Genomic DNA, 27,298 nt, shown 5'->3' on the forward strand with positions numbered 1-27,298 from the left:
CAGTCACTAACATCACCTATCCCATCATAGGCAGGGCTACCTGTGAAACCAGTCATGTGATTTACAAGCTAAGCTGCAACCACTGTGCTGCGTTCTATGTAGGCATGACAACCAACAAGCTGTCGGTCCGCATGAACGGCCACCAACAAACTGTGGCCAAAAGACAAGTGGACCTTCCTGTTGCTGAACACACTGCCAAACATGATACCCTTCATCTCAATGACTGCTTCACAGCCTGTGCCATATGGATCCTTCCCACCAATACCAGCTTTTCTGAATTGCGCAGTTGGGAACTTTCCCTGCAATACATCCTACATTCCCGTAACCCTCCTGGCCTCAACCTTCGTTAGTCACTGTCCTCACCCATCCAGCCCCCTCCCTGTTCCCATTCCAGCACTACACAGCTGCCACACCCCAGTCTTTTATTTCTGTCCTTTCGTCTACTTATCCCTTCCCCCCTCCACACCTTCTCTCCTGCCCTCCTTCTAAACTGCAACACTTCACTGTCCGCCACTCCCACCATACTATTCCTCTCCCTTCCCGCCCCAGCCACCTCTTTACCCCCACCCAGTCACCACTCCCATCATGCACTGGTGCTGCTGCTCGCTGTGTAGTTTCAGCTCTCTGAGACTGCAGACATGCGTGCAAGTTGTGTGTGTGTGTGTGTGTGTGTGTGTGTGTGTGTGTGTGTGTGTGTGTGTGTGTGTGTGTGCGTGCGTGCGTGCGTGCGTGTGTGTATGCGTATGTACTGCTGATAAAGGCCTTAATGGCCAAAAGCTATGATTGTGTGAATCTTTTTATTGTGCCTATCGTGACTCATCATCTCCGCTATGTGGTGAATAGCAATTTTTACAGTATTTTGCTGTTTTACTTTCCGAAACACAAACACATCTACATAAAATAGGAGTAGAAGACAATGCAGAATGCTTTCACAAATGAAAGAATATCAACATTATTTTTCTCTACAGGAAAACTAAGTTGCATACGACACATTCTCCAGCCAAAACAAAGCTATCTCAATTTATCACTGATATTACTTTAACTGTTTACATATGCCTGTGAACATAGTCATATTTTCGATATGTTTTGCTGTAAAGGTCTGCCTGTAAGCATGCTATAGTATTTTTTATACAATTAGCTGAAAACTAGAAAAGTAAAACTGTATTAAAATGGATGACAGTTCAGAATATCTGTTGAAGTTGACATTTTTGGCTAGCAAATAGTATTAAGTTAGGTATCCTTGCAGCATCATTCAATGGTTTTAACATCAAGGCAATGCAACATAATCTCATAAAGAATTTGTTTCTGTAGAGGAGTCAGGTTGGAGGTAATGCTGTTGGTGACTGGAATGTTCCCATCTGTATCGACAATAGTGCTGACATTGTAATAATCTTTTATTTATGTATCTTTTCTATTTTCTGTGTGCACTAAATTTATTCTGTGTACATGCAGTCAAATAAATTTTGTTTGAAACTACTGGTTGTAATGGAAGGGAGGCCCTGTTATTGAGTACTGTACTTTGTTTCTTTAAACATCACCATGTCAATATGGGTGTAGTCTACTGAGAAAAGGAATAAAGGACTTGGGTGGGAAAATTGTTAACAGTATTTACAGGATGGTTCCATGGTGATGTTACAAACTTATGGATGATGGAGAAGGTAAGTGTATAATTTGGGTGAGTTCCAGAAATGACCAAGTCAAAAGTTATAAGCAAAAATCATTCTGATACCTCTGACAGTGGAAAACATGTACCGATACTGTTATTGTGAAGATTGTAGGGTAGGCAACTTTCAGAGGCTGTAGTATGGACCAAAACAAGAAAAAAAGTGTGGTAAACATGGACTCTAAAATGCTCACCTCAAGAGCTATGAGCACTTGTTCATCTTTGATACTGTGAAACACATCTCTTCTACTGAACAAGTGCCCATAGCTCTTTTAGGTATGCATTTTAAAGCACATGTTTACTAGACTTTCTTTTGTTTTTGTGCATACTACCAAGACTGAAAGTTGGCTACCCTAACATCTTAGCAACAACAATACCTGTACATCTATTCTACTGTCTGAAGTAACAGAACATTTTTCACTTATAACTTTCAATTCAGCTGTTTCTGGACCAGGGGCCCTTACTCAAATTGATACAGTTACCTTTTTCCTTCATTCCAGAAAGTTTGTAACGTCATCACGGAATCAACCAGTATGTGCCTATGCACAGAATCTACATATTTCAAATTCTTGTGTATGTGGTGGGGTAAATTCAACAGTCTACACAAATCTAGTTTTGAGATAGATGAGGTCCAACATTTGGATATCTGTGTTTCCTATTACCTGAAGTGAAGGAGAAGGAAGTTGTTATTGTTTAAATAAACATTGACAGTTAAAAGTTGTTATGCCCTGTAAATGTTTCCAAATTTATGTTGCCCTCAAATTTCCAGGTACATAGTTTGGATGTACTTCAATCTGACCCTGTCGAAGTACAGATACGTGATATTGACGCAGTTGGAGAGCTGACATTTACTGAGACAAGCTTATTAGGTGACACCACTGCTCCACTTGAGGTGTGTTATTGCTAATAATGTGTTTGGTGTTTAAAATCCCATTTTGAATAAAAGAAATGCTTGAAGTGTAAGAGTCTTTTGGTACTTAGTTTGTAAAGTATTTCCTATGCATTTTATTTTAACTGTGAAAAGGTAGACATTTGAAATATACTTGAAATTTCAGATTGTAATTTGTGAAGTGACAAGATTTCACATACTGCATTTTAACACAATCTTTTTTATCTACATGTCAATCCATACAAATAACACCGGGAAAAAACATCCATGGAAATCTCTTATTATTGACTTCTATATTACTGTAACTGTTCTTATGCCGAGAATAACTTGAGCACTGATGTATTAAATCTTTAGTAATTGAGCTGAATTGTGTTTAATAAAACTACTCACACACCAGACCCCGCATCCCACACCACACCGCACCACACATATTGTCTTGAAGTGAGAACTGAGACTAAGAAAACTTTTCTGCTGATAAAATCCTTACATAATAAATCAGTTTAATCCAAACTGTAGTCCTGGTGGACACTGCAAAATATTGATTGCTTTGTAATGGAAAGTGAATTTGCTAAGTTTGAACAATTTATGTTATTGCTTTGTAGGTTGAAAAACTGCCAATTAGTTTTAAGAATGATGACCATGTTAAATACCATTCCATTTAGTGATTATAGTGGTTAACAATACATGAGACAGAAAAATTGCAAAAAGCTTTTAATTGATGAAATAGAAAAAGCTAAAACATGGTTGACTGAGGTACAAATGAGAAGATGCAAGTAAAGGTGTGTCTTAAAGGCCTTGTTAAACACCATTCTTTAGCAGAAAAAGGCAAAAGCAAGGGTGAGATTTTTCCGAAGAAAGGGAGGGAAAAGACGTCATTTTGTGTCCTGAATCCAGAGAGAGACAAGGTATGAGATAATCCAGAACACAAGACTCACATCTGAAATTTACATTCAGAATTACAGTTATAATCTGGTGATGTGCCACACGTGAAAGATGGGAGATAAACTTGTGAGATATCACTGGGAATTGTAAATATAAACTAAAGGAGATGAGTGAAGGATGGGATTCTATTTGGGGAGGGTGGAGGGGAAGATATCATGAGATTTAAAGATTCAAAATGACAAGAATAAGCGCTCCACAATAATACTGGAACTGACAGAGAGACAGAAAGCAGCGTTTAAGTAGAAAAGCGGAGGAAGGAAAACTTTAAAGTAGAATTGAGGACCATTGTGGAAAGTAGTTGATGTAAATTAAAAAACTAATATGGCAGGAGCCAACACATTTGGGAATTGGGTCTTATCCCAGTGTTAAGGTAACCAACCAAATATATATGTTACCTGACGTCTGAATGTGTCAACAAAACCTTGTCCCCTAAACAGCTGGATTCCTCTCATCCTCTCATCCTTCCTTTTTATCAACCCCACCTTACCCCTCTCTCTTCCCTGACAAATGGACTAATAGTTCCAAAAGCTTACTTTTACAAGTGACTTCCAGCAGTACTAAGTATTCTGCCTGCTATTCCGATACTGACCATCAATTCTGTCTCATAATTTTAAGGGTTTCTCAAGTGTATCTTTCCTTTGTTCCAACAAAATTATGCTGTATTTGTACTTTGTCTCTTTTCTCAGCATCCCTTCTTTTTTTCCAATATTTAATTAATACAATTCAAATTTTACATGTTCTAACTCTGCTTGGTTTTCACATAAGGGTTGAGAGTACATAAGTCTAGAATAAATTGCTAGAAATATTGTCCAAGGGTGCACTCACTGTTACTTTTAATCTGGCACAGAAGGTAAGGGTACACACTGCGTCATTGAAAGTTGTTTTGAAAGGTGTGATGATTGTAGTTTTTATCCTGAAAATATGAAATGGAAGAAAAATCATTTCACAAACGATTTTAAATAAAACCTGTTTTTTCTGTCTTAAATTGCAGTGTTTCTTCTCATTTCGCAATGTCATAAGAAATGCTTTCATTCATACTTTCATTCTGCTACATCAAAATATTGTTTAGCTACCTATGTTCATATAATTGTTTTGTTAAATGTAACATATATGAATCTTGAAAGTATACGTCCTCTGTTCCATAAAACAGAAGTAGTCTGTAAAAAGACACTCAAAACATTTTAAAATAGTAATTTATGATAACAAGTAACATCTGTTATAGTAATACTGATACACTATGAAAGGCATCTTTTCATTCCCATGTTGGATCACCTGTTAAGGCCACCTGGTGATTTGAAGACAGATGTGGCATTTCATGAAGGTGATAAGTCCGTTCACAAATAACTTAAGTCAAAAGATGTCAGGTACGCCAATACCTAGATAAACTTCTGTAACATGGAGAAGTTACATAGTTATTCAGTTGGATTCTGGTGATTGTAGAACATCGTATAATGAAGAAATGGAATTTCTTAACGTAGTTCTCACACAATATGTCAGATAAGTACTTTGAACATCGACACCTTTCTGAAAACAGGCAATCAAAAATATTGAACAAGTATGTTCAAAAAGAGACACAATCTACATACCAATGCTAAACTAAACTAGGTTCACAAATCAAAATGTGTTATAATTTGGTTGAAACAGAATATTGTAGAGAGAAACCTGGCGTAAGAAACAAAGTCTGCACAATGGTTCGAACTTTCAACATTAACAGTTTGTTCAGTAATAAATTCAATGTCACAATGAATTATACTTATCTCGTTGAGATGAAGAAACAAAGCATGCACTACATTATATGTGCTCACAATGATAACATGTAAACCAACAAGTAGAAGACGTAAATGTTTAGAGGTGATTTTCTAGCATACAGTCGCAGTAACAGGAATGGTGAAAAGCTCACTCCTTCAAAAACAGTTTGGCCCAAAAACTGGTGTCAATTCTGCCAGGAAAAGTATTATTTGAAAATAGGTCTTACCTGGTCGAATTACATACCTGGTCCACTACCAGTTGGATCACATAGCAATATCCAAACAAACCATAGAGAAAGAGGACACAACACTGATGACTTTTTAATAGCACACTCATTGCCAGAAATGTGGAACATTGGCACATATCAGAGGAACAATGGTAAAATTGCCCCAAAGCATTGGTAAAAATCAAGGAGGAGAAAACACACATAAGGGAAAATTGGTATGCCAGAATAACAGAGTAGTTAAATGTAAGTATGGTAAGAACTATAAGAGTAAAGACAACAGTAGTAAGAACTTGTTCAGAATCTTTGCTGCGGTTGGAATGGGCTGCAAACCAATTAGTATGGTGACTGCTTACAAAGAGAACCAGCTGTGAATTCTAGTTTGATGTATCGAGGAGCTCCTAAATTGTGAGAAATAAACAGAACAAAAGCTTTTTTAAAAAAGTTACACCAAGGAAAGAGAGCTCCAAAAACATTAGAAATGGATGAGAGAGAGAGAGAGAATGAATCTATTATACAGTTGGTGTGTGTGTGTGTGTGTGTGTGTGTGTGTGTGTGTGTGTGTGTGTGTGGTGGTGGTGGTGGTGGGGGGGGTCATCAGGGAAAGAAAGAATTTGAAATCAAATGCGATAGATACACGCAAATAGGCACTTAAAGATTTGCACAAGGTTGTCAAAGAATTTTGGAAATAAGGAAAGACAGTGGTTGGTGAAAACAGGTCCACATCCAAGTGTTACATAAGAAAGCACACAAGGCAAATAGCTTTGGTTATATTGACATCTCTTTACCACCAGTTACCTACAAACCACTACAAAAAGTTTGAAGTACTGTTGAGTTAAATATTAAAATGAGTAGCCTACAGAATTGGCAATTAACAAGCTAGGTTGAGAGAAGTAGATAGATTTCTACCAAGGTTGCAATCTGTAAAGAGTCCTCAGAATTGGAATGCTGACATCATTAAAACAGTTGAGTATTATGGAATGCTTATTGGTTTACTGCAGGCATTAAGTTTGCAAATGACATTTCTGAGCTCTTCAGAATTAAAATATGGCTTGGTAACATATGTTGTTTTATTAATCATTAGAGTTTGGTGTTGGATAAAATCAGAAGAGAATGAATAAGGAGAAAGGAGTATGGTAGCATGATGTTAATGGAAAGTGAAGATTTGAATTATAGTGCTTCACTTTTATTGATAATATTAGTGTAATTTTTAAGGATGAAATAAATGCAAAAATAGTTTTTTTTTAATTCTCTGTGAAACTGCTAATTCTTGAGTGAATGATATCCTTACAAACACTGAACATAGGCGCAATGAAAAACTTGATAAATGTAACTGCTTGATAGAATGGATCTGATTACTTGGACTGAATGAAAAATCACCAAGGAGAAATTAAAAAATGTGAACTAGGAACACAAAACACCCAAAACATTACAATAATGTAATTTGAAGCATTACAAGCAAAAATTACAAATTATACTATACAATCAAAGGAAGGAAGGACAGTTAGGTTTTAATGTATACTGTTGACAACAATGTCATTACATATCATGTTCAAGCTTGGATTAGGAAAGGATACAGAAAGAAATTGACTGTGCCATTTTTAAAGCAACTGTGCTGGCATTTATATTAAGTAATTTAGGGAAACCACAGAAAATCGAAATTTGATCAGCTAAATGGGGATTTGAACTGCCATCTTCATGAATGTGAGCGTATTTTTTGATGCTAACATCTGCATTATGTTTGCTCGGCTGTTCAGATGTGTTCCGTTGAGTGACTGTATTTATTCAGTTTTGGATTGGAAGAGACCACTCACCAAAAATCAGAAGCATTGAGTTGTCAAAGGCAAACACAAAAGAAAGAAGCTAGCTTTTGGAGTTATCCTTTGACGAGCTACAGTAAAATACACATTTTATTTTACTCTGGCTCGTCAAAGGATAACTCCAAAAGCTAGCACATTTTCTTTCTTTAGTGTGTGCATATTGACAACTCAATGCTTTTGCTTTTTGGTGAGTGATCTCCTTAAATTCAACAGTATTTATATTCTACAAGAATTTGCTACAACATGTATTTATTCAGTCATTGATTGAAACAACTCATCACCATGATAACTTGTATTTGACTGGAGGTGATTTGCTTGTTGGCATTGGGCATGATGGGTTAGTAAAGTGGGGTTTCTGCTCCAAAATGATGTTACAGTGAAGAAGGTGAACTGGCTCTTAGATCTTCCCACTTTTAAAAAAAAAGTCAGCACCAGATGGCCCTACAAAAGGGGAGGGTGCTTTCTGTCTGCTGCCTTCCCCCCCTCCACCCCACCACCCTCTGTGAGCTTGCAGTTTTTGCTTGTCCCTTGTCACTAGAGAGAAACTGGCTAACAGTACATTAATGCAGAGTGTATTTGTTTTCTGTTATTTACAATTAGCCACCTTCTCATTTACTTTAATAAAATGGATGATATGATATACTTCCAGAAATGGGTTTAATTTGGAGACTGAAAAAGTGAAAAATTAATCCTCAAAATGTGTGTGATGCTATAAACTTATGGAATAATCAGGACTGCACAACACTGTAAATGCAAGTTAGCACCACAGAAGTTCCTAATCTCGGAAATGCAACACACATAGAAAAGGGTGTTAGTGTTGGTTCTGTTGGATTACTTCATATAATTTGTGTACTCTGAATGTTTTCTCAAAATTTTTATTTGTCACTTTTCCTTTACTGATTATAACCTCTTCGTAGAAGTTTATTGAAAGAAGAAACTGAACAGTACATCCACAGAAATGATACTGACTGTTTAATGCTTTTCAACTAGCAGTGATTTAACATTAGTCACTGAACATGCAAGTTAAACTTTGCGCTGGAAGTCAATGAACATGCAAGTTAAATTGCACTGGGATTTCATTATTTAATTACTAATGTTTTAAGTTATTTTTCTGAGAAACTGGATTGTTTCATTAAGATTTTCACACTCCTTTGGAGAATTATTTCAGTGCCCCTATCTGCGCCTGTTTAAGATAATATTTGACAAATTTACATATGAGTATCTTGTAAATGAAAGTAAAAATATTTTAAATAATTTGGAAATATGTTGAACAATGGAGAATCCAGGATGGAATGTAACAGTATTATGAGAAGGAAAATTGCTACTCGCCATGTAGCGGAGATGCTGAGTCGCAGATAGGCACAACAAAAAGACTCTCACAATTAAAGCTTTCGGCCATTGGCCTTCATCAGCAATAGACACACATATGCACGCGCCCACACACACACACACACACACACACACACATGCAACTCGCACACACGACTGCAGTCTCAGACAACTGAAACCCTACTGCCAGTGTTGTTTCAGTTGCCTGAGACTGCAGTCGTATGTGTGAGTTGTGTGTGTGTGTGTGTGTGTGTGTGTGTGTGGTGTTGATGAAGGCCAATGGCAACTCAGCGTCTCTGCGATATGGTGAGTAGCAACTTTCCTCCTCATAAGATTGTTGGAAATATGTTGGACATTCTGGAAGTACATTCAACAATTCTTTGAGGTTAAATTGCTGTAATTGTATTTGGAATCCCAAACCAAACTACTTCTGAGAAAACAGTTTACATTTTTGTGAATGTATTCTGGCAGACTGAGGAAGGCTTAAATCTGTGGTTTTTTTGCAATTTGGTGCCATAATTGGCAAAGTATATTTCCTGGTTGAATTTTTAGTGTGGTTCATCATAGAAAGTTTGAAGTTATTTTCCTATGAAATACAGAAGGATTAATATCTGAGATAACCAAGCAGCTAAAGCTCTTCATTATAGTTCTCCAAATAATGGAATCTTAATATCATGTTGCTAACCAATTTCACATATATTTATTTGAGAGATGCTGAAATAAAAGAAAACAACCACTGTTGGATGAGTGTGTTTGGAGAAGTGTCAAAACTTACTTACATTACCTTAGTCACAGGGTTGCTGTCCTCAACACTAATGCACTGTTTAAAATCCACTGGTATGTACTATGTGTCCTTCTTTTATAGTGGCACTTATATCAGGCCCACCTCTGCCAGATTGCCTGTACATTCTTCGTTTACTACTACTGACAGAATTGATACTTAAAATGTTGACCAAAGGAAAGTGTTCCTATTGCTCATTGACAACTTCATGCTTCTTGAAGTATAAATTAATTTGTGGTTATCTCATTGTTGTTCATGACATTATTTACATGAATGCACTTATGGGCAAAAAAGCTTTTCCACTTTTTATCTTTACAGTTTTATTTAACATATACTTTGTTCAAAGTGTCCTTTTCCTTTTTTAGTTATATTACTTTCCTGCCAGGTATTTAAGCCACTCATAAGATGCTATGTCTATGATGTCATTTTGTTTTCATAATCAACATAAGCTGGCTTGTAGTCTCTAATTCTCTTCCTCCATTACTTGAGTGACAGGGAAACAGTCACTGTACCTTTGGAATACTCCCAGTGCCTGGCTAACTGCAACCCAAAAATGCTATGAAATATTTTAACTGATTCCCCACTTCACTTGCTAAGTTAGAAGAGTTAACAGGAAAGAAATGAGGAGGAGGAGGAGGGAAATGATGAGGGCAATTTTAAGTCCAGTAATAAATAAAGATAACAGCTGGACAATGAAAGAGCACAGAAAGCAGAGTGAGATTAAAATTATGTGGACACTGTCTCAGACTGAAAAGCAAATTGACCAAGAAAACCCCTGAAGTTAAAGTTAAAAATATGCTATGCTTTATGGAAGAGCCAGGATAGGATTTTAGGAGGCCAAAACGCATCAAAGACAATGTAAAAAAAATTATAGACTTTGATTAACAGACAAACTATGCAATATTGAAGCAACATGAAAGTGCATCTTAAAGGGACAATATCTTGATGAAAACAGCTTTTAAACAACAGCCGACATTTATAATCCTGGGGAAAAGATAACAGTCATGAGAAAGATAACCTTTGTTGTACATTCCAAATGAAGGAATGAGAGACAACTGCTCCAACAACATTTTGGGATATTTGATAAAATAATAACTTCTACAATTTGTAGCTCAGAATATTTCAAGTTAGTGTGTTCTGCAAGAAACATAGGACTTGAATGTAGAGGGAAACTTGAGCTAGTAGGGATTAATGAAGTGAAATAATGAGAAATTACTGAATGATCAAACATAGTGTACCAATCATATTTATGAATGACATTGTAGGAATCAGAGTATTGATAGACTGGGAAGTGTCGCAAACAATAAAATACCATTAAAACATTAAGAGTGATAAAGCTTTTCTTTTATAAATTGAAATACATCTGACACAGGCCAATGCAATATGAGTTCACATGCACGTGACACATGCGTGTTATAACAAGTTGTAACTAACATTATATTTAAAAAAAGTTATGGTAGAAGAAAGTATATATACAAAAAAAGCCCTAGAGAGTTACTGGGGTTGTGTAAAAGTTAGGAATTCAAATACTGAACTGTGTAACTTACCAAGTGGCTGATCTGGACTCACAAACCAGTAATGACAAAGAGTAAACTGAAATTCAGAGGGTTAGAGAAAAAGAACCACCATATTTTGAAGTGGAATACTTCTAAATTATTAAGTGGTCATTTGCTTTTGAAAATTACAGAGGATCTTTTTATAGGAAAAGAAATGACACTTGAAGCACATCAATCAGAGAGAAATGAAATTTCATAAACACGAAAGTAATACTGTCTAGGAAATCAAATCTCAACATAATATTATTATAATGCAAGCTATGGGATCGAAAAATGTGGACAAGCAACCACTCACCTGGAGTTAAATAGGTAGTGGTGTGAATACTTCTCTCCTTCCCTCCCTCCCTCTCTCACCCCTCCTGCCCGCTCTTGCAATTCCGTGCAGGAAAAGAACAGGGTATGAGATTATTAGAAAGTGGCAGAGGGGTAGATACATGTATCACATTGATAGTGACAGATTATAGAGTAATACTGGTAAAAAAATAAAATAATAAAATAAAAATAAAAAAAAGTAGTCTGCAGAAACACATATGAAAAAGTCATTAATAACTCTATTACTCCAACATATTGATGTTGGATGAAAACACTGGAACTGAATGAGTAGGAAAGGACAGGGTTCACCTCCATATTGGACTTGTCAGGAAGTAAGTTTGCAAAGTTTTCAAGATAGGAATTTACAAACACTTCATACAGGAAAACTAACTCAGTTGCTTCTTTTGGATTGTCAACTGAGAAGGTTATATTTATTTTGACAGGTGATGTACTAGAGTTATTACTATAGGTTATATTTTGTGACATGGCTGAGGCCTTTGGCTCTGTGAACCATGATACAGGCAAATCATAAATATTCAGTTCTTAGTAAAGAAATAAAGAATATATTTAACTCCTTCAAAACCAAAACTCTCATGGCATTGACAATATCTCAGATAAAGAAACACAATTCTGTTCTTTACTTGTATGCAATTTATTCAGATAAATATGCAACACATCGCTATCACAGATAATATTTGCAAACAGATTAAGCTATACGTTTACAAGACATGTAGTAAGTAATCTGTTAATAATTACTGAGCAGTTTCTTGCCTGCTCCTAGATAGTATTAGAAGAAATTATGTATGCAACAACCGTAACAGAAATCTCTCAAAGTAAAATACTTAGTGTTGTTTTTGACTTTGTTCACAATGGTAAGGAAAGATAGGTTAGAGAGTGGTGCGGCAACTGTTGTCATGGGAAAGCTGGACAGGAACAAAAACGAGTAGCAAGCAAGTTAACACAGTAAACAGAAGAATTACTTAGCTTGTATTTCTCAAAGTGAATGAATACTCATTGCAAACATTGCAGCAAGAAATGAGATCTGGCTCTCAGTGTCAGCAAGGAAGAGGCTCCCTGAGCTAAAGTACAGACATGGAGTCAGTGCTGTGACTAAGTGACGTCTCCATAGCATTATGTAGTAAAGAGGCACTAGTGGGCTGAATGCCTGCCACTGGCCATTCTGTATCGCGGCAGCAGAGGGCACCTGTGGTACAGAGTGACGGGGGTGGCTCAGTAGGTGCATACCGTTGGGTCCACCAGATCTTGTGTGACTGTTATCGGCATCAGATGAAAACCTGGAATTCTGTTACCAACCTAAAGAAGCCAGTGGGGTCATATGGATATGTGATACCACACTTAATATTTTTGGATTTCAAAGGTGTGTCTCCACAGAAAATGCAATTTTTCAATTCACAGACCCCATTATACGAAATTTAAATGACAAATTATTTCCATCTGGTATCCTGACAAATTATTTCCATCTGGTATCCTGTGTTACTTGTCAAAGGCATTTCAGTATGGAATTCACAATATTCTCTTAGAGAAGGTCAAGTACTGTGGTATCAGAGCTCTTGCTGGTTATTGGTTTTCATTCTTGCTAACTGAAAGGATGCAGTGTGTTGCATTAAGAGACTTGGGGAGTGTGCACAGTGAAACAGCACTTCAGAATGGAGAATAATCACTACATATTATGAGGTTTGTTGTCAACAGTCAGTCTCAGTTTGAAAACAACAATGGCATTCATAAACTAACTCCACTCAGCCTTAGAGTGACACAGAAAGGAGCAAAGTATTCAGCCATAAATATATTTGGTCACTTACCCAGCAATGTTAAGAATTTAATGTATAACAAAATTAACTTCAAACATATACTGTAATTGGATAGATAAAAAATTATCTACTATCCAGGTGGCAGCAGGGAGAAACACATGTAAAGTTATAGAAATTTGCAAGCTTTCAGAGTCACTGGCTCTTTCTTCTAGTAGAAGGTTAAGGAGAAGGAAGGGAGGTGAAAGGTAAGCATTGGTGAGGTTTAGGAAATGAGGAGAGCTCTGAAAAGTCACAAAGGACCCTGGGTTAGGGGACATTTACTTCTAATATAATTTTCACACACACACACACACACACACACACACACACACACACACACACAAAAGGGGCATTCAAAATACATTTTTTTCCCCTCAGCTAATTTTGGTTGGAAAAAAAATGCAAAATTCGTTGTGGAACATTATGGAATATTCCCACTTCAGACCCTATAATTTCATGATGTTCTGATTGATGGCGGTGCTATACATAGCTTTCAAAATGGTGTCTGTAACAGAGCTGCGTTCCAGGCAGAGCTGGCACTGAATTTCTTTTGGTGGAAAACAAGAGCATCAGTGATATACATAGGTGCATGCAGTACATCTGTTTGGACCTGGAAGTTAACAAAAGTGTGGTGACTTGTTGGGTGAGGCATCTGTCATCTCAACAAGGCCATGCAAACTTGTTCGGTGTCCCATGTGCTGGTTGACTGCACACAGCTATGACTCCTGCCATGTTGGAACATGAAGGAATGCAAATAGGGTGTCATTGATGATATCTTTATGATCTGGACTCTCTCCTCATTCCATCACAACATCAGTGCCTTCTCTCCAATTCACTTCGCTGGTTCTCCTCAACCCAGCATGGACATTGACCACCTCCTCTCTGAGGGCTCCATCTACACCTGTCCGCATTAGACTCACCAACCAACATCAGTATTTGCATTTTGACAATTGCCATCTGGCTGGAATAATTAAACAACAGTCTTTGTCAGGTCTTTGATTATGTATAACCATATAACCAAGTCCTGATGTGAGGGACATCATGCCCAAGATCCTTTCCGCCCCTCCTAAAGTGGTGTTCCCACCCAACCTCCACATCATCCTAGTCCACCTCTATGCCACTCCCAATTCCAACCCCTTGCCACAGGGGTCTTATCATTGTGGAAGACCCAGGCGCAAGATCTGCCCAATCCACCCACCTAGCACTTCATATTCCAGTCCTGTTACTCGGTTAGCACATTGGACTCGCATTCAGGAGGACGACAGTTCAAACCAGCATCCAGCCATCCTGATCTAGGTTTTCTGTGACTTCCCTAATTGCTAAATGGTTTCTTTGAAAGAGCGCAGATGATTTCCTTCCCCGTCATTGCCTCATCCGATGAGACCAATGAGCTCTGTTTGGCCCCCTCCCGCAAATCAGCCAACCAACCAATCCAGTGACAGGCTTATCCTACCCCATCAGAGGCCAAGCCACCTGTGAATGCAGCCATGTGGTGTACCACTACTGTTGCAATCATTGTATAGCTTTCTGTATTGGTATGACTACCAACCAGCTATCCACCAGGATGAAAGACCACTGCCAAATTGTGGCCAAGAGCAAAGTGGACCACCATACTGCACAACATGCAGCTGAATGTAACGTGCTAAACGTTAATGGCTGTTTCACAATCTGGGTCATTTGGATCCTCTCCTCCACTACCAGCTTCTCTTTTTCCCCAGAATCATCCCAGCCTCAACCTAAGGTAACCCCACTGTCGCCCCCCCCCCCCCTCCCAAAACCAACAATTTCCTCCCCCTCTGCCGTATCAACCCCTCCATACACATGTCCCTACCCTCTTTCTGTTCTGCTCTCTGTCAATGCACCCAGCTATATATTCCTTTCCCTGCACCTCTTCTTTCTATTCCCTTCTTTTCTTTTCCCTCACTCTCTCCCTACACTGCACGAAGTAGCCTTGTCTGCCACCTCTAGTCCCTGCATGCTTCTCCAAGCAGCACTGTTTCTTTTTCCTCCATCCATACCCTGCTTTCCCTTCCCCTTACCCACCCTACTACAGATTGTTGCTGCTATTCAACATGTTTCAGTTTGTCTGGCCTGAGCAACCAGAGTTAGCAGTTGTGTGTGTGAGGTGTACCTGCTTGTGTAAATGCATGTGTGTTTCTCTTTTCTGTAAAAGGCTTTAGTGGAAAGCTTAATCATTACAGTCTTTTTTCATTGTGCCTGTCTGCAATTCAATGAGTGATCTTTACAGTGAGTAGCAATCGGTTCTTCCATACGTGTGAATTGCAAAGAATCTCACTTGTGTCTAATGCAGTGTGATCACATGATGCTGTTTTGGACTTTGCTGAAGCTGCGTCTAAATTAAAGCATTTGATTATGAAATAATCAGAACCCATTCTTCTCACACTGCGGCAACTGTTTGTAACTGCATATTTCTGTATCATCATGGTAATGCACTTATCCTCTAAGAAAGGCCTGTGACTTCATAATCCAAAGAAAATCAGGTGGTTTTTCTGTGGTGGCCAGAGCGGGAACTCATTTGAACATTTTTGGATGATTATTAATTTTTTTCTCACATCAGAAACACACACATTAGACACAGTTATGACTATTTTACTTTTGCCACCCGCCCCCTGCCCCCCCCCCCCCCACCCCCCCAGAAAAAAAAGACCAGTTTGGTCTTTTCCACGATCACACTTATTATCATCTTGATCAATACAGCCCCATCTTGCTAAATTTACCTTTGGCCCACTAACTCCAAATCCCAGTCTATTCAGGGACTTCCAAATTGTCCATTCCTCACCATAGCCAGGAGGTAAAATTTCAGAAACTTTTTGAGACAGGGAGACCGGTAGGTCAAAGCCCTCCATTGTTGCAACCAGGCTTTTCATCAGTGGTTCTAAGTGCTATTGACGTTCTAAAAAGAAACTCCCCCTTGACTTCAGTTCTTGTGGTAGTGGTTTGTGCACATACAGAGGATGAGTTCTATGCTACTCCACTAGTTTTCTTTCCTCATTTGCAGCTATTCTCTTCAGACAGAAGACAGTAAAGCTATTTGCCTTAACTGGATTTCACGTAACCTGTTATGATTATTCAGGTGTCATTCAGAGGTATGTCAACCTGTTTGGCATGTACTGAATGACACCAAACAGGACCTGCTTACTCTTCAATAGACTAGTGTAGTGCCATTACTGAAGTTTGTATAGTTTCAGGTTGACTACTCTCACTGTGATCCGTCCAATTTCCATAGAAGATTGCTCCAGGTGAGAACTTTCGACTTGCAGTTTATGCAGTGCTTCTTGAAAGTAAGAGATCTATCAAGTGTCATTCCCAGATATTTTGGAATATCACAGGGTTCCAGTTCAACACCCGATTATACCATCTTTAATTTGCAGCTAGCTTCCCTGTTTCTCAAATGAAAAGTACACACTTGGGTCTTTGAGCGATTTGGTTAAGTTGGTTTGAGTTGTAGTATATGGAAAGTTTTTTAAGGGCATTCGTAACGGTGTTCTCCACTGATTCAAAAGTTTTGCTCTGGGTGGCTAAAGTGAAGTTATCAGCATACGATAAGCTCCTGCTATTTGGTGCTATGGGTTTCTCATTCATTTATATGTTGAACAGAGTTGGAACCAGCACACTTTCCTGTGGGAGGCCGTTTTTCCGTGGTCTCCATCAGCTTCACAGTCCTTGAAAGTCAATGAAGACTCTGCAATTGTGCAAAAGAGTGCTGGTGAGCATAGTTGGTCATTATCTGCCACATCAGTTCACCAAAAACCTGCAAACAACCCAATATTTTTTGGGCAAAGTAAAAATAAATTTTGGTTTCATTGTATCAAAATATGATGCTAAGCTTTTTGCAGAGATTGAATTTTATTTAACAAAGTAATCAACTAATAGTTACGTGACAGGCATGTGTGTAATAAATGGAATTTAATTTAATTTGATCCTGTAGCATTACATTGTGTACAGGAAATATATGTGTAATATAGGACACTTCAGATGCAGAAGAAATTCGTTATCATTTGCTATTATTCCTATGGATTTTGATTACACTCTCTAATATCATTGATTATAAAGAACAATATACACAAATTTAATTCAGTGGGTACTCTGCAATACGCTAAGACTCCTTTTCCACTAGAGAGTCTTTATTTGGAAGTTAGTGTCAAGTTGCTGACTTTTGGTGGGCTACTTAGTAACTTGAAATCCAAGTACTGAGATCCTTTTTCAGGCATTATTGGTCTGTAGGGTATGCTTTGTGTATTGTTCTTCCTCAATGTGCTGTGGGTGTGTACATTAAAATTTGTAATCTGCTGTGAGCTATCTTTTGTGATGTATATTACTGTTTTATATATGTATAAAGATGTAAAAGTTAAAAATGCATATATTTTTGTAGCAGTTTCTGCATATTTTGAATTTCCTTTTCTGAAAATGATCATAATTGCTTTTCTTGATCTGAATACACTTATTGTTTCTCGAATTTTTGAGTTTTCCCATACTGTCATTCCATACTTCAGGTACTGTACAAAGAGCCCACAATATAAGGTGCACAGAAGCTGTTTGTTTACATATTGCAGTATCTGCTTCATTATGAATAGAATGTAACTGAGTTTCTTACCTACAAAATTAATATATGGTTTCTATTTCAACTCATTATCCACAGTAATACATGAGAATCTAGTGGATTCTACTTCTTCTAACTTTGTATCCATTTTTATATCCATGTGCATAGACTCCTCTTTGTGTCTGAACACTGCATGTTTGCAGAAATATATGTTCTTCCCTCAATCTGTTCCAAATTTTTGCCACAATCCAGTATTGTCATGTCATCTGCATGCATTATTTTCTGTTCTTTCTCCTTAACACCTATATCGTTTGATGTTGTTGTTATTATTGTGGTCTTGGTCTTTAATCTGAAGACCGTTTTGGCACTGCTCTTACATCCTTGTGAATCTGCTTACTGTATTCATCTCTTGGTCTCCCTCTACGATTTTTACCCCCAACACTTCCTTCAGTGCTAAATTGACGATCTGTTGATGTCTCAGAATGTGTATTATCAACTGATCCTTTCTTTAATCAAGTTGTGCCACAAATTTGTCTCCCAACTCTAGTCAATATCCCCCATTAGTTACATGATCTGTCCATCTAATCTGCAGTGTCCTTTGGTAACAACCAAGCGAGGTGATGCTGTGGTTAGCACACTGGCCTCACATTTAGGAAGATGATGATTCAAACCCACATCCAATCGTCCTGATTTAGGTTTTCCATCATTTCCCTAAATTGCTTCAGCAAATGCTGGAATGATTCCTTTGAAAGAACACAGTTGATTTCCTTTCCCATTCTTCCCTAACTTGAGCTTGTGCACCATCACTAATGACCTTGTTGCCGAACTGATTTCCTCTCCCTCCTCCTCTCTTCAATTGCACCACATTTGAAAAGCTTCTATTCCCGTCTTGTCTAAACTATTTATTGTCCATGTTTCACTTCCATACATGAGTACATTCCAGAGAAATGCCTACAGAAAAGATTCCCTAACACTTAAATCTATATTGAATGTTAACAAATTTCTCTTCTTCAGAAACACTGTTCTTGCCATTGCCAGTATACATTTTACACTGAGATGACAAAAGTCATGTGATACCTTCTAATATCATGTTTTGAAGTTTCTAGGAATCCTGCATACTCAGTTCATTAGACAAACAATCAAACAACTCATATTAATGAGTTTTATTACAACAAGACAAGTACAAATACTTAACTTTCATCTGAGAACTGAACTGCAGTGACTGCTGATTTCTGACTGTGCTATGTGGAGAATGGTAATGAAGAGGCTACGATGTGTCGGCTAATGAAGAAGCTAACATTTAAGCTGCTATTAACATGGCTGCCACCAGTCAGGCATGGCGCTTATGTTGTCTTCACCTAGGGGCCGCCACTGTCACATTGTTGTCCTGGCGTCCTGGAGGGAGGTTGGTCAGTTTGCGATTGGCTGACCTCTTCTTATAACCTTCTCTTCTCTGTTGTTCCCGACTGGCATGCCAGTGCTGACTTTGTGCTGCAACATTCCTCTCCACCAAAGTGTCAGACTATCGTCGTATCAATAACAGGAGGGGGAGGGGAGGATGCAGGAGCATGGATGCTCTGATGGACCGGAAACTGTGGCTGCAGGTGACATCAGACTTTTGGTTGTACCCCGCCATCCGCCTGGAGGCGAGAAACAGTTGCAATGATGGATCCCCAGTGTGTGTGGTGCAAAGTTTGGCCGTCTGCTGCTTGAAGCTTCTGACAAAATGTAGATGCTGTATGCTATTGAGTTCACAGAATGTTTCAAATTCATTTGACATGAAGTGAGGGCCGGTGTCTGACACTGACTTCAGGCAAAACTTAGAGGCAAAAATAGAGGACAATGCCTGAACTGTGCTATGTGACATTGTCGAGTTCATTGGCACAGCAAAAGGAAACTTGCTGAAGAGTCTAGCACAATCAACCAAAGAATGTTCCAAAAAGGACCCGCAAAATCTATGTGGACACGTTGCCATAGTGATTGAAACTTAGGCCAAGCAGAGAATTTTTGTGGCAGAGTGGTCAGATTTTCCACACATGTGTGACACTACGTCGTCATCTTTCACACTCTGACTGTTTCATACGAACAATCCCCCAATGTTGTTGGTGAAGTAACTGCAACATTTGTTTTTGCAACGCTTTGGGGATCAACTCATGTGACTGTCCACTGTCTTTTGAACAAGAATCACTTCTTTCTGTATTGCGAGGCTGTACTGACATGCAAAGTATTGGCACACTACAGAGTTCTTTTGCTATGCAATCGGCGAGGCCAAGATGTGCGATTGTATTTTAGCAAAATGTGAAAATCTGTTTCTGTGGCCTGTTGTGCAATCTTCCTGTCGTTCAGAGGAAAGGATCGAAGCAATTCAGAATCCTGAGCATCGACGTGACAGCAAGATGCAGCAGAAGCGTCAAAGTCTGTATCAGGGCCACTTGGAATAAATGAAAGAATGAAAGTGCATCTGCATTACCATGTTGAGCTGTCAGACAATACACAATCTCATAGTGGTATTGAGACAACAACAAAGCCCATCTTTGCAATTTTTGGGCAGTTCATACAGGAACCAGCTTCATCGGATGAAACAAGGACTGCAACGGCTTGTGATCTGTTACTAAGTAGAATTTTCTGCCATACAAATAGTGGTGAAATTTGATGACACCAAACACAATAGCCAATGCCTCCTTCTCTATTTGTGAATAGTTACACTGAGCTTTGGACAACACTTTTGATGTGAAAACAATAGGCCTGTCTGTACCAAATCTGTGCGAAAGCACTGCACTGATTCCTTAAGAGGAAGCGTCAACTTGCAACACAACTGGTTTGTCAGGATCAAAGTGAACCAAGCATCAGTCACTGAGCAATGCATCTTTAAGTTTTTGAAATGCTTCTTGGTACTCTTCTGTCCAAACAAAGGAGATGTTCTTGCGATGCAAGCGATATGCTGGAGCATTCCATTTGTGCAGCATTCCATATGAAGGAAATATAATTGTTCATTTTCCCTAAGACTGACTGCAATTCTGTGACAATGTGAGGAAGTGGCAGGTCACATATGGCAAACAAATGTGACTGAAGAGGATGTACACCTTGACTGTTTATGACATGACCACGATACTGCAGCTCAGGTTTAAAAAAAAATCACACTTGTCCAGTCTGCACTTTAGTCCTGTCTCATATAACATACCAAACAAGAAACCCAAATATGCAATGTGTTCTTCAGGTGTGCGACCTGCTGCAGCAATATTGTCCAAATAGTTTTAACAGCATGGTAATTGAGCAGTCAGATGTTGGAAGTTCCAAATACCATTGGAAAATGGCGGATGCGGAAGCACTGCCAAAAGGCAAATGCAAATATTTAAACAAGCCCAAATGGACGTTCAAAACACACACGGTTTGAGATTTTTCATCTAGGGGTATTTGAAGATACGCGTCGCGCGAGACAGTTTTCGAAAAGTAGCAGCCAGCACCTAACCTGCCCATGAGATTCTCTAGGTGAGGCAATGGATAAGTATCAATCATAGTTTGTGGGTTGATTGTAGACTTAAAGTCAACATGGAGGTGAATGCGACCTCAAGGTTTGGGGAGCAAAACCAGTGGTCCTGCCCACTGACTAGCTTGTATGGGTGCAATAGCTCCACTATCTTGCAATTCTTTAAGTTCAGCAACGACTGTCCTGCAATGCAAAGGGAACAGTTCTGGCCCAGCAAAATTTTGGCTGAGCATTGTCTTTCATAGTAATATGTGCAACAAAATTGTTAGCCTTGCCTAAACCTACAGAAAAGGGCTCAGGGAATTCATTCAACAAGCTAGCTACACTATTTTTGGCATTGAATGCAGTCACTGACAACACAGTGTTATGAATTTGAGAGCCATACAAATCAAACGAATCAAGGCCAGATATGTTCCCACTTGATTGTAGCATAGTGAAAGTCACAGTTCGCGTATACGAGCAATACACAGCAGGCAAAGTACATTTTCTGAGAATGGGAATATCTTGTCCATTATAAGTCGTCAGGTGTGTGCTAGTTTTAGAGTGGCATGGGAAGCCAAACAGTTCATATGTGTTATGATTCAGCAAGGTAACAGAGGCACCTGTGTCCAACTGAAATTTCACACGTTTTCCACTAAGATGCAAATGAACAAAAAATTTGTTGGCCTGACATAGCACAGAAGAAACTGTTTGCTTGCTAGTTTTGCTAATGCTTTGAATACACTGCATTGATTACATGGGCCTTGTGATTAGATTTTTGTGAGTGGGCGGAATTATTAAGTTTGTTCTGTCGCAAATATACGGATTGTACGTGATATTTCTTGCCACAAGCTTAACACTGTGCTTGTCTAGACAGCAATCTCGGCATTTGTGCCATGACTAGCACCAAGGACGTGACTTAATTCTATTCACTGATGTAGCTTCTAAGTGATGAAATGACAGATCTGACTGTTTTAAAATCTGTTCTCTTAGATTGACACCATTTACATTGTACATGATCGCATCATGCAACTTAACATCTGAGTATAAAGCACCACAAGCAAATTTGAATTTCCTTGTCATACCCTGCAAATCTGCTACCCACTCGCGAAAATTTTGTTCTGACCTTTTCTTGCAATGAAAGAATTGGTACCTAGCTGCCACCACATTCTCTTGTTTGTCGTAATAGTTAGTTAGTGAACCTACAACCTGATCATAGGAAAGTTCACCTGGAGTGGCATTAGCGAACGATTTCTGAATGAGGCAAAAGACTGCATTTCCTACCGTTGACAAAAAGTGATGTAGTTTCACAGTACCTGATACTTTGTGAGCAATGATGTGGGCTTCATACTGTTACAACCACTTGAGTCATTCCTCTTCTTTTTTGTTAAACTGGTGAAAAGGTGGTATGGCACTTGGAGCTACAGTTATTGCATGTTAGTCAGGTGGTCGCGCAGCGTTTGTTGCTTGGTTGGCCAGTAACTACTGTACTGTGTTTAGAAGGGTTGCAATTTGCTGCATCGGAAACTGAAACATCTGTGTTAGCTGTGTTGCATCTATCAATTGCAGCTGAGGCGCCTGAGCAGGGGGTGGGAGACGGGGGTTGCTCATTTTGGAATAGGCAAATGCAACAAACAGACAATGCAAGTAATAAAAAGAAACACACAAGCATAGAAAATTTCTGCAACACCCACCTGAAAACACTGCATGGGAAGGGGGGGGGGACACTATAAGAGACACTGTTCCACCAATCGGGGGCAGCACTTATGTCATCTTCATGTAGGGGCCGCTGCTGTGGCGTTGTTGTCTTGGAGGGAGGTCAGTCAGCGTACTACTGGCTGACCTCTTTTTATAGCCTTTTCTTCTCTGCTGTTCCTGACTGGCATACTGGTGCTGACTTTATGCCGTAGCATGTTTGGCTCCTTTTGCCCAGTGCCGTGCAGCAATTTGACTTGGCATGGACTCAACAAATCATTGGAAGTCTTCTGCAGAAATATTGAGCCATGCTGCCCCTGTAGCCGTCCATAATTGTGAAAGTTTTGCAGTGCTGGATATTGTGCACAAACTGACCTCTTGATTGTGCCCCTTAAATGTTTGTTGGGATTCATGTCGGGTGGTATGAGGGCCAAATCATTTGCTTGAACTGTCCAGAATGCTCTTCAACAAACCGCAAACAATTGTGGCCTCGTTACACGACATTGTTGTTTGGGAACATGAAGTCCATGAATAGCTGAAAAAGATCTCCAAGTAGCTGAACATAACCATTTCCAGTCAATCATTGGTTCAGCTGGACCAGAGGACCCAGTCCATTCCATGTAAACACAGTCCACACCATTATGGAGCCACCACCAACTTGCACAGTGCTGTGTTGACAACTTGGGTACATGGCTTTGTGAGGTCTGCACTGCCTCTTGAATCTTACCATCAGCGCTTACCAATTGAAATTGGGATTCATCTAACCAGGGCATGTTTTCTTGTTGCCTAGGGTTCAAATGACATGGTCACAAGCCCAGGAGGGGTGCTACAGTTGATGTGTTGTTAGCAAAGGCACTCGTGTCAGTCATCTGCTGCCACAGCCCAGTAATGCCAGATTTTGCCACACTGTCCTAACAGATATGTTCATTGCACATCCCACATTGATTTTTGCAGTTATTTAACTTAGTGATGTATGTGTGTTAGCAGTGACAACTCTATGCAGACGCTGCTGCTCTTGGTGGTTAAGTGAAGGCCATTGACTGCTGTGTTATCCGTGGTGAGAGGTAATGCCTTAAATTTCGTATTTTCAGCAGTCTCCTAACAAAGTGGATATCAAAATATTGAATTCCCTAATGATTTCCAAAGTGGAATGTCCCTTGCTTCTCCAACTACCGTTCCACGTTCAGAGTCTGTTAATTCCCATCATGCGGCCACAATCACGTCGGAAACCTTTCCACATAAATCACCTGAGTACAAATGACAGCTCCACCAATGAACTGCCCTTGGATACCTTATGTACATGATATTACCATCACCTTTGTATGTGCACATCGCTGTCATGACTTTTGTCACATCAGTATATATTCTGTCGTCTTCAGCCATCATTATTTTTCTGGCCAAACAGCAAAACTCATCTACTACTTTAATTGTCTTGTTTTCTAATTTGATTCCCTTATTTGACTACATTCCATTATCCATTGATTTGCTTTTGTTGATGTTCATTGTATATTCTCCTCTTAAGACATTGTCCATTCCATTCAACTGCTCTTCCAATCATTTGCTGACTCTGATAGAATTAAAATGTGATTGGCAAATCTCAAAGTTTTTTTTCTTCTCCCTGAACTGTAATTCCTACTGCAAATATTTCTTTTGTTTCCTTTACTACTTGCTCAATGTACAAATCGAATAATATTGGGGATAGGCTACAACTCCACTCCCTTCTCATCCACTGCTTCTCTTTCCTGCCTCTCTACTCTTGTAACTGCTGTCTAGTTTTTGTCTTTCCTAAACCTATCTTCTCAGATAAGTTGTAGGGTCAGAATTGCATTGCATGTTCCTACATTTCTTTGAAAACCAAACTGATCCTTCCCAAGGTCAGCTTTTACTAGTTTTTCCATTCTTCTGTAAAAAACTTGGGTTAGTATTTTGCAACCATGACTTATTACACTGAAGTCTGTAATATTTACACCGGTTAGCACTTGCTTTCTTTGGAATTGGACTTATTACATTCATCTTGAAGTCTGAGGGTACTTCACCTGTCTAATACATCTTGCACACCAGATGGAAGAGTTTTGTCATGGCTGGCTCTCCCATTTACAAACAGACTAAACAACAAAGGGCCCATTACCAGAGCCTGTGGAACTTTTTGTTTGATGGCATTGGTTTCTAATTGGTATGAGGTCTTCTTAGATACATACTGTTGCATAGGTATGATGATCTCCTCTTTCCAGCTTGCCTTCGAATGCCGTAGTTTTCCAATTTTTGTATCAGTATTTCATGGACAATGTTATCGAATGCTTTAGAGACATCCAGAAAGATTGCTGATACCATCTTCTTTTCGTCTAAGAACTACATAATGTATTCTGTCAGACTCGCAATTCCTGATTCTGTACATTTACCCTTTCTGAAACCTTTGTGTGATGGAGCAAGAATGTTATGTTTATCCAGATGAACAACTAACCTATCAGACATATGGATTTCCAGGATGTGTGAGAAACCTAATTATCAGTGAAACTGGTCTGTAAACATTGGAGACACCTTATCCTCTTTCCTGCACAATGGCACAACTCTGCTTATTTTCAGTTTTTTTGGAAAAGTTCATCTCTGAAAGAGCTGTGTGCTGCGTCCAGCAATGGAGTGATTATTTGTTCACTTACTGATTTTAGTTCCAGTATAGTTTTCCCTTGTATGAATGTTGCGATACCTAAGTAACCTCCTTTTTTGAACTACGTCTTTCCAATTTCCCCCCCCCCCCCAAGCAGAGTCCATTTCAGTAGATACAATTGTTGCATGTGATGATACAAACAGGACACTGGTCTGATTTCATTACAAAATATAAAAACACAATTAAACAAGATTAGGAGTCAACAAACTACATTGGTCTGACTGGACCATAACAATAAAAGCCACCAAATTTTAACATAAAATCCAGTTATATACATACAGGATGACCAACATAAAATCCAATTATATACCTACAGGATGACCCAAAAGTCCATTTACATTTGAAAATGCACTGATTTCTTCAATAATATAGATAGATAGGAAAAACTTGATGCACATGCCTATAATGATGTGGGCTTTTATTGAAACAAGAAATGAGTGCAAAAACTGGCCAGCAGATGGCACTGGACCGCAACACTCCAGGGATGCCACGTGAGAATTATGGCAGGTGCATGGTACACTGATATATTACAGAATCACATTATCCCTAGTCTGACTGATAAACATCTGCTGGAAGGTACAACTTTTATGTAGGATGGTGCTCCACCCCATATTGCTACATGTGTGAAAGACCTCTTGTGCACGTTGTTTGGTGCAGATTGCATGCTGAGCCACCAGCTCCATTCTGCCTGGCCTCCCAGGTGCCCAGACCTCAACATGTATGATTATTGGTTGTGGGGTTATCTGAAGTCACAACTCTGCCGCGATCGTCTGACTTCATTAGGGATGCTGAAGGACAACATCCTACAGGAACTTGTCAACATATCTACTCATATGCTGTACAGTGATGTCTTAACATAGTCCTTCGACTTCGAGTATTGTTGATGAATGACTGCCAACATGTTGAACATTTGTTATATCTTTGCTAAAACTGAACTGTTGCTTTTGTATCATTTGGAGTGCTATCTGTTGGTCATTTTGTGCACATTTGTTTGAATAAACAAGCTTGTGTGTCAGTTTTTACCTCTCTACTTACATTATTCTGTGAAGTATTGAATTTTCAGATGTTAACGGACTTTTGGGTTACAGTGTACACAATAAAACATTAAAGATATCCTCACATTTTCTACCACATTTATGTAATTTTCGTTGCATATGTTTGCCTATTTTCTACTTTTTGTAACATAGTGTTGTCTATTTTCATTGACCTGATCTGTGTTTTTTTCTGTTTGATCCATTATTTTCCTTTCTTCCACCACTAATTACATTCCAAGCTGCCTTTATCTTTGTTTCTGAGCTCATAATGGCTGTGTTAATTGCACTTGCTTTTACCTCTTTTATTATTTTCATGTACTTATTTTGTAATATTTCATGGGTTTCAGCTTCACCCTCCTACCTCAGTTCCTGCAGCTTTCTTCTCTGTTCTAATATTTCACTGATAATCCAATATGTTTGATCCAGCAGCTTTTCTCATCTCTTTACTTTGGGGAATATCATATTAAAATGGTATTTAATTGTTATAATAAATGCATCATAGTTTCCTTTTGCATTATGTACCTGTGGGGTTTCATTCCAGGATTCCCCACTTGATATTGTTCTCAGTATGTTAATATGTTGCTCACTAGTGATCCTGACTTCTTTGGTAGTTTAATTCTGATACTATCTCATTGCTTCATTTCTATTTGAACTTTATGTGGCTCACAGGTACATCTACTAACATTAATAATTATGTTGTCAACAACTGACTTTGAAAAGTTATATTTGTTGGTGCAGATATTGTTGCCACCATGTTGTCTTGTATTAACTGTTCTTCAAAATCTTGTCTTGATTTTTATTGTTT

The 27,298-nt window shown here is 38.8% G+C and overlaps 1 protein-coding gene across 1 annotated transcript in view; it reads left to right on the plus strand.

The window, feature by feature from the left end:
* The window catches only part of LOC126473885 (uncharacterized protein C2orf42), a gene marked incomplete in the record, with an annotated part of 222,134 nt that overhangs the window by 117,608 nt on the left and 77,228 nt on the right, over nucleotides 1-27,298 (plus strand). The window contains 1 exon segment of the mRNA XM_050101223.1: nucleotides 2,433-2,555. Within this exon segment, the coding sequence (XP_049957180.1) occupies nucleotides 2,433-2,555 (123 nt within the window).

Source organism: Schistocerca serialis, chromosome 4, assembly GCF_023864345.2.
Source record: "Schistocerca serialis cubense isolate TAMUIC-IGC-003099 chromosome 4, iqSchSeri2.2, whole genome shotgun sequence".
Taxonomy (NCBI): Eukaryota; Metazoa; Arthropoda; class Insecta; order Orthoptera; family Acrididae; genus Schistocerca; species Schistocerca serialis.